Source organism: Triplophysa rosa, linkage group LG19 (genome assembly GCF_024868665.1).
Source record: "Triplophysa rosa linkage group LG19, Trosa_1v2, whole genome shotgun sequence".
NCBI lineage: Eukaryota > Metazoa > Chordata > Actinopteri > Cypriniformes > Nemacheilidae > Triplophysa > Triplophysa rosa.
Genome location: NC_079908.1, coordinates 15,147,961 through 15,156,246, shown reverse-complemented (window position 1 = coordinate 15,156,246; position 8,286 = coordinate 15,147,961). Strand labels below are relative to the sequence as shown.

At 37.5% G+C, this 8,286-nt stretch overlaps 1 protein-coding gene across 2 annotated transcripts; it reads left to right on the top strand.

The window, feature by feature from the left end:
- Nucleotides 1-345: 345 nt before the first annotated feature.
- stom (stomatin) lies at nt 346-8,167 on the top strand. Of its 2 annotated transcripts, XM_057360079.1 has the most exons (8): nt 346-707; nt 1,756-1,785; nt 2,130-2,239; nt 2,351-2,423; nt 4,141-4,223; nt 4,365-4,568; nt 5,038-5,172; nt 6,366-8,167. In XM_057360079.1, the coding sequence occupies exons 1-8, from the start codon at nt 647-649 to the stop codon at nt 6,552-6,554; spliced, it is 885 nt and encodes a 294-aa protein (XP_057216062.1). In that variant the 5' UTR covers nt 346-646; the 3' UTR covers nt 6,555-8,167. The 2 variants fall into 2 exon arrangements, with proteins under 2 accessions (XP_057216062.1, XP_057216063.1); XM_057360080.1 differs by lacking the exon at nt 1,756-1,785 and having other exon boundaries at nt 361-707; nt 6,366-8,159.
- The last annotated feature ends 119 nt before the right edge of the window (nt 8,168-8,286 follow it).

The window sequence follows — 8,286 nt, the reverse complement described above, 5'->3', positions numbered from 1 at the left end:
AGCAACATGTCAACATCTCCTCTGTTTGATGCGGAAGTGTACAATGCATGCACGTGCCTGAATATCACGTGACCACGTCGCTCGCGCTGCGCAGCCGGAGACCGATCCGTGTGTGACGTCAAACTGCCGCGAGAGCTACTTTCACTGATCGGCATGCGCAGAGCTAACAACATTTAGTTATGCTGAAACTATTAATGTAATTAACAAGATAATCGATACTTTTCAGAAAATATCGATACCTAAATAGCAGATTTTGAGTATCGATGAATCGATACTGCAGCATCGATGTGCACATCCCTATTCTGCAGTGAGGAGCTACTGGAGAGAGCTATTTGAGAGCAAAGCGTTTAGTATGCTTTAGAACGGCACTCGCGGTACCTTTAAGTTGTACGCTGATCAGTCTGCGCAGCGCTGCATCAAGTCAAACACGGCTTTTGCGTATGTTGACTCCGCTCCTTGTAGATTAAAGGATACCCGCCCCCACCCTGAAGCCCAGCCCCACAACAATAACCACCCCCTTAGAGTTAGCTAAACTGCACGTATGATCTGAACTGTCCCGTTACGTATTATTAGCGTCTCCTGCTGCAAGTCTTCTGACGATCGTCTGCGCAATATCAACCGTGAATTACTCAAGATATCTCCTACAATGGAAGATGGCCGAGAAACATCTTCGATGAGGGACCAGAAGAGAAAGGAACGACAAATAGGTTGGTTATTTCTAAATTATTGGTAATACTTTCAAAATGATAGCACGGTTGCTTTGGTTGGATATACGCCGTATTTGGTTTACATTTAGTAAACGGACCATACATAGTTGATTAGGTCAAGCTTAACGTTACCTGTAAAAAGATAGTATGTCAGCGTGTTCCTTATCCGCTAGTTCTTTTTTTAAAGGATTAACGTGACTGTTGCTAGTGCAGCAAGGGTGTGTCTTCATGCCCCCTGTGCCAAACTAAGCAAAAACAGGTGCTCATACCACAACAGCATTACAGTACATTCCTGTGTAACACTATGTAAGTTATGTAACCAAGCGTTTTATCAGAAATTTACCCGATGTTTTGTTGCTAGTTTATTTAGGCTGTACAACAGGCAAAATAACTCTGTCATAACTCATAATAATTATAAGTATATAAACATTGTTGGTACAGTATAGTAAAACAGCGCACGCATAAGCATTGTATTTCTGTTCAGTGTTTTTTTTGTCTTTGCACTAAACAACGTTAAGAGTTACTCAGCGTCTTTATGAGCAGCAGCAACATGGTACTGGGCATCACTGGCTCCTCCACGGTTTAAATTGTTTTTATATAAATATTTTTTAAAAATAATTTAAAAATAAGGCATACATTAAAACTGGTAAAATATGCATGAGATCTAAGGTTTATTGAAGGCATAACAGAAGTTTATTTAGATCATGTGGTTGATGATCAAGGCTTGTAAAAACAAAGGTTGCATGATCAGTTCAATGTAGGGTTGATCTAATCATTCAGCGATTACAGTAACGTTAATGCTCTGTAATTGAATCACTGGCATACAATCCTATAGGTTTCTCTCAGTGAATGTGGTTTGCTTAATGTGTTATATCTGCTAAAACGTAGTGTTTCAATTCTATACTGTTTTAGTGAAGATCTTAAGCTTTTAAACTCTTTTAGGTCTCTGACTAACGCATCATATGCTTTACATACACATTGTTTAGCTCATCTTTCAATATTCCTTATCAGTCCATCCTTAGCTTATTACAGATACATTTCTCTATAGATCAATGGTCCTACACAATTGGTGATAATGGTAGGTAACATTTAAAAGCAATGTCTGTTATATTTGTTTAATTTTGTTTATTACTTTCGGGACGCTTCCATTTGTTGTGTCTCATTTTCTTTAATGAGGACACATTAACTTTGAAGTGATCATTTTTTCTCAGATGTTATCTGCTTTTAATATTGGTAATGCGCTGCTGAGGTACCCTGATAAATGCACACCCAATTCCCATAATGCATGCATTTCCGTTTGATCGTTCCATCTTGCAGTCAGTTTCTGTTTTATGCACCGCGTTAGGGTAATGCACATTTTTTGGTCATTTTTTATTTCAAGGTAAACTCATGTGATTTTATTCATATGGCACTTCTTTATAGCCTTGGAGAACACAGACGATGACATTGGCCTGTGTGGATGGATCCTGGTGCTGTTTTCTATTCTGCTCACACTGCTGACTCTGCCTCTCTCCATATGGATGTGCATTAAGGTACTTAGTGTTGCTTCTTTGTCTCATGTAGTGTTAATGGGATGCTTATTTGTCACGGTTTTGTGCTTTTATAAGAATCTCATTGTAAAATGAAAATACTTGTTTCCATAGATAGTGAAGGAATATGAACGGGCGATCATCTTTCGCCTGGGACGCATATTACGAGGAGGTGCCAAAGGACCAGGTAAAAACAAAATAAACATAGTTACATTGTTAAAGCATTTGATCATTGTAATTGAATCAGTGTTTGTGATTCAAGCATCAGGTGTGACAAACAAATGATTTCTGCAGTCAGTTTTTGTTGTTTTTGTTGTAGATGAGTGTGTGTGGTTAAATGTGACACTCTTTTGCAGTGTGCTTGTTTGCATTTGTGCTGTGGCTATTCACCACAATGTCTGCTTGTCTAAAGGTGAAAAAATAAAACGACTTGTGTGGAAAGAGAACAGAAGTGATCTGTTTTGTGCAGTTTTATTGAATTTAGTTGAGAGTGTAGAATCAATATTAATACTTTTAGGATGTCTGCTAGAATCAAACGTTCTTGTGGAAGCAATGTTTGGTTGTATATTTTTACATACCATACATTTTTCTTTCACTGTTTCGAGGTTGTCACATTACTGGATGGTTATGTCTGTATTGGTGTCCCTGGTATATATTTGTTTATGCCGTGTTTTGGAATATGAATCCACATGGCTTTCCCTTTAGGATGTCTATTATTAGCTAATCCTGTCATTCCCTGAAAATCAACACAGCTGTGAACTTTCTATATCAAACATATTCAGAGTGTTAAGGCGCTAAATCTAGTTCTGGAAAGCAGTATATCATTTGTTCCATAGGTTAGGCCAGCAAAGAAAGCTTTGTTCTTGGTTTTTTGCAACTTCGCTGAGGGTATGGGGGTCTGTAAAACTATCTGTGCCCCTTCCCCACAACCATATTTAGAAAGAGAATGTAAGTGGATTTTTTTCCACAGTACGCGATACAAACCTTTGAGCAAAGTCAAGGCGGCTTTATGCAAAATGCCTGTTTGCGTGGGAGTGATGGTATATATCATATAGGTACTACTGTAAAGGCGCTCACAATGCTTACCTCGCCCCTGGCTTCTTCTTATTGTTCCACTTTTTAAAAACAGGAATACATTTTTTTAAAGCAATGCACTTTACATGCACTGTATTAACAGGCACCTTATAAATCTGGTCTTCTTTGTGGATAATGCCCAGATTTGTTTTGGTTACTGTCTACCAACGAAAGGCCAGCACACACAGAGACCTGCTTGTCTTCCTGGTCACATATTTCCAAACCTCTTGTTGTCCCTATTTGCTTCTTCAGTCTTTTAATCCTTTACTAATCATTCAGGACTTTGGAATGTTCCACTGCGTTTGGGAGAAAGTGTCCAAATACTTAATTTGGAACATTTATGTTTTCATGATTTTAAACCGTACATGCATCTGTGTTTGAAATAAGTTCCTTCTGGTTTGATTTTTTGGCATATAAATCGGTGACAATGACGTGTGTGTGGTTGAAGTTCTGGCTTCACATTTTATTGTTGTAGCAGTATTTGTAAGAATGTGGTTCGCAAGTCTATTTTTTTTTAACTAGTTTGTTCACACAAAACATGAATTGATATGGGTTATTTTTTATCATTAAGCACAAAAATATATAATCCTATAAACTGTCACTGTACAGAACTGAAGGACATCAAAGCAGATGTCAATGTGATCATTCATTATATTTGAGTCCCGCTGGCAGTCAGAATGGAATTTGATTGGTTGCCAGACATGCAGTTAAATCAGCTCATTGAGACTATGTTGGTGATATAGCCTATTATATGTGTCGCAGTGTATGTAGCTGTTATCTTGTTGTGTATCTTAAATCTCCTTTTGTATTTGTGTGTTTTCCTGCCATAGGCCTTTTCTTCATCCTGCCCTGTACGGACAGCTTTATTAATGTGGACATGCGCACCATTACTTTTGATATCCCCCCTCAGGAAGTGAGATCACACATATGCACACAGACACACAGGCTTTAAAAATCATGTCATTTTATAATTTTATCAAGTCTATTTGTTTAGACTTTGGGTTTATTCATTTGTTTTCCTTGTTCGTCACTCTGCTGATATTTCTTCTCACAGGTGCTGACAAAAGACTCAGTGACAGTGAGTGTAGATGGTGTGGTCTATTACCGTGTGAACAACGCCACGCTGGCGGTCGCTAACATCACCAATGCTGATGCAGCCACTCGCCTGTTGGCACAGACCACGCTGAGGAATGTGCTGGGCACAAAAAACCTGTCAGAGATCCTGTCAGACAGAGAGGAAATTGCCCACAATATGCAGGTAAAACACACACTACAATACAAAATTACCTTTTTAAAAACTGATTTAATTAAAATGTTCCATTTTTGACATTCCTGCTACCTGACTTCGTACTATAATCCAAACAAAAGCAAACCTTTATAGGCCTAGCCTACTTTTTGGCAAAATTCTTGAATGCCATTCTCTAGTAATAAAAGTTAGATCTCATCTCTGGTCGGATTCATTCAGACATTCTGTTGCTTCAGGCAGTGTTTACACCATTGCGTATCTGAGGTGTTAAAATATCCATCCTGAGTGCACTGTTAGCACATTTTCTCAGAGGCTCAGCCTGCTGTTTGCTTATTACATCTGACATCCTTTAAAAAAGCTTTTCAAGAAGATTTATCATGGCAGGCCAGGCAGGCTCGGCACGCCTGTCCTGAGGAACATGAGAAGATAAGTATTTGTGACAGGAAACGTTGAGCTGAACCTTGGATTTATGTTTTTTCAGTCCTCTCTGGATGATGCTACAGATGACTGGGGTATTAAAGTGGAACGTGTGGAGATCAAGGATGTCAAACTGCCCTTGCAACTCCAGAGAGCCATGGCAGCCGAAGCTGAAGCGACCAGAGAAGCCAGAGCTAAGGTACCTTGGTGGTATTGCTACTTACTTGACATGTGAAGAGTTTAGCTAATCGTAATAATGGTCATTCACATATAAAGAAGTCCTAAAGGTACTGTACTGTTAAAGGACAGTGTGTAATATTTTGGAGGATCTATCGACAGAAATGCAATATAGTATACATAACTATGTCTTCAGAGGTGTTTAAAGACCTTACATAGTGAAGCGTTATGTTTTTATTACCTTAGAATGAGCGATTTCTATCTACATACACAGCGGGTCCCCTTGTTTCTATAGCCCTAAACGGACAAACTGCTCTACAGAGAGTGTTTCGTAAATACGCTATCTCCTTCGGCAAAGAGGTGAAAAACGTGACAACATCTAAGTCCTGTGTCAGCCACCGTAGTGCTTCGAAAGGGAGGTGTGGAGTGAGCCGTTGGTTGCAGTTCGCAACCTCACCGCTAGATGCCGCTAAAATTCACTAACTGGACCTTTAAGGGTCAAAGAATAGAGAATACAATTTAGTGCAAAACTAAGTATGCTTAAGGGGTAAAATACCTGTCCTCTTAAATAAATGTCAATATATGTGTAAAATTTGACAATGAGTGTGTTTTTGCCTTAATGTTCAGATACTTTGAGATAATGTTAAACAACAACATTTTAGAGGCATTCTATGTATTTATATATGAATTGTTATCAAGCAACAACATACAAATTTCATTGCATTAGAGCTGTACTCTTACATTCTCTACTCTGTGCCAAGACCACTGCAAAATCTTTAAGGACAGTAATAAACAGAGGAACCAGGAAGTTGACAACTCCTTTCCCATTTCTTTACAAATTTCCTACTCATTTATCTGTTGATTTACATTGTAGGATTTCCAGTTGTGACATAGTTTAACCTCCTTTGTGTAACACGTATATGTGTATGTTACTCCTAGAAGACTGTGGGAATGGATATGCATTTTATTTTAGTGCATAAATGCTCAATGCTAAATTTAGTGACAGTATGAAAAGTCCTGCCTACATTAACCACTGCCCTGGTTAGTGAATAAATGATCTCTCTGTGTGGTCTTTAAAAAGCTGGCCTTTTGTGCAAGGGAATTTTTTAGGTGGTATACCAATGTTCCATTCGTGGTCGATTATGTCAAGCCAAACCTACTTTTTTACTCTGCTCATTGCTTTTATTCATCGCCCCATTTTTCTGTTTTGTGTAGGTGATCGCAGCTGAGGGTGAAATGAACGCGTCAAGGGCGCTGAAGGAGGCGTCTCTGGTGATCGCCGAGTCCCCCTCAGCCTTGCAGCTCCGCTACCTCCAGACCCTCAACACAATCGCAGCAGAGAAGAACTCCACCATCATCTTCCCGCTGCCCATTGACATTATGCAGTCTTTTATGAAGCACTGAGGATACAGCAACACATACAGATGAATCCACGCAGAAGTGAACAGACCAATCTTAGATGCCATGCACTTATGTGCATATAATCTACATACAGGGGGTCCAAAAGTCTGAGACTGTTTGAAAATGAGCTGTTTTTGTTTTTACTGTTCGTAGGTTTTCATAGCAAAATTCATTTATAGCAAAATAGTCTTGAAATTTCAGTTGAATTTCACAAGAAGGTCATCTTAAATCATGCAAAGCTATCATCACGTTGCATAAATTCAAGCGCTCTCATTAAAGCTAAATAACTAAATGCAAAAAATTGTGACATTTATGTGAAACTTTACTTTTTTTGTTACACTAGAATCTGTAATTAAAAAAATTAAATATAGAAATGCAAAATGTTTGGATTGGACCCCACTAAATGCATACACTCTCCTTCAGATATAGACAGTTTCAGCAGCAACCACATAACATTTGTTTTTTAAACTTAACTTCCGGTAGACAAGAATCAATAACTGCTGAGTAGTGTTAATTCAATTTAATACAATTAATATACAATCAATTATTTTTATAAATTAACATGAATATAAATTGTTATATTATAACCAAACACAGGACAAAAGTTAACTTCATGTGTGTCCGATGAAACCGTTTGTACTCTGATGTATGATCTGTAGATGTTTCTATAAAGAATGAAAGGAACAAGTAGGTTTTATTTCTGGCTCACATAAACAAGTTCAAAGAACTTTGGTCATGCATTGATGGGAGATGACAACAATACAAACCTTTTGGTTGATCATTTATAGAACATCTCTTGGTTTTATGAATGTATATGTGTGTTTCACGCATGCATAACCTAATCCATCTATTTGCCAAATAGGTCAGGAAAACATCCAAGGGTATATTTAGATAGTATCCGTTTTCAAGACATCAGCTGACAGCAGTGCTTTATTGTGCCTACCAGTTTTTCTTGCCGAGAACCTTTATTAATGCTGTCTATCAATATAAAGCCTTAAGCCATATATTTAATTGTTAAAACAATATTTACAGGTTTACACACTCCTTTTTTTAAACCAGGGCTTAGCGTTTAAATAATTTTTTTATGAATTCATATGCATATTTAATCAGGACTTAAGATCTTATTTCAGCATTTCAGATCATTGTTTGGCTCACCCTTTAATATGTAATCTAATCTTCATAATCACAATGCAGTGGTTAAACAATGAAGACAGAACAGGTGCTTGTAAAATTAGTGTATTTGCTGCTTCAATGTCAGAGGATAGAATTACACATTCTGTTTATTAAAGATGTGAATCTGGTTAAATGCTGCCTGTGAGCAAAAAGGTAAAAAAAATAGTGGTACCGGTTATTCAGATATTTGTATCTGTCCATTACAAATCTATATTCTGTATTCAATGTTTAACTGATATCTGTTTTTCTGTTCACTCACATTACAATATTGTATTATAACATTGTTTTTCTGGGCACTGTATTTGTGTGCATATCATAGCATATTTTTTAAATGTCCCATTTCCTTTAGTAGATTAAAGCACATAATATTATTTCAAGACTTTTAAAAGCATAAATTCTTTACCGGAGTTATTTTCTCAGAATGCTGTTATTAGGACTGTTTAATAAATCATAAAAGAACACCCTGGAAACTCATTTGGGGTTGTGGTTCTTTATTGTACTACTAGTAAAACCATTTCCACCTTTTTCGGTACATTACAATATGCACAGCCAAAGCAGCAGT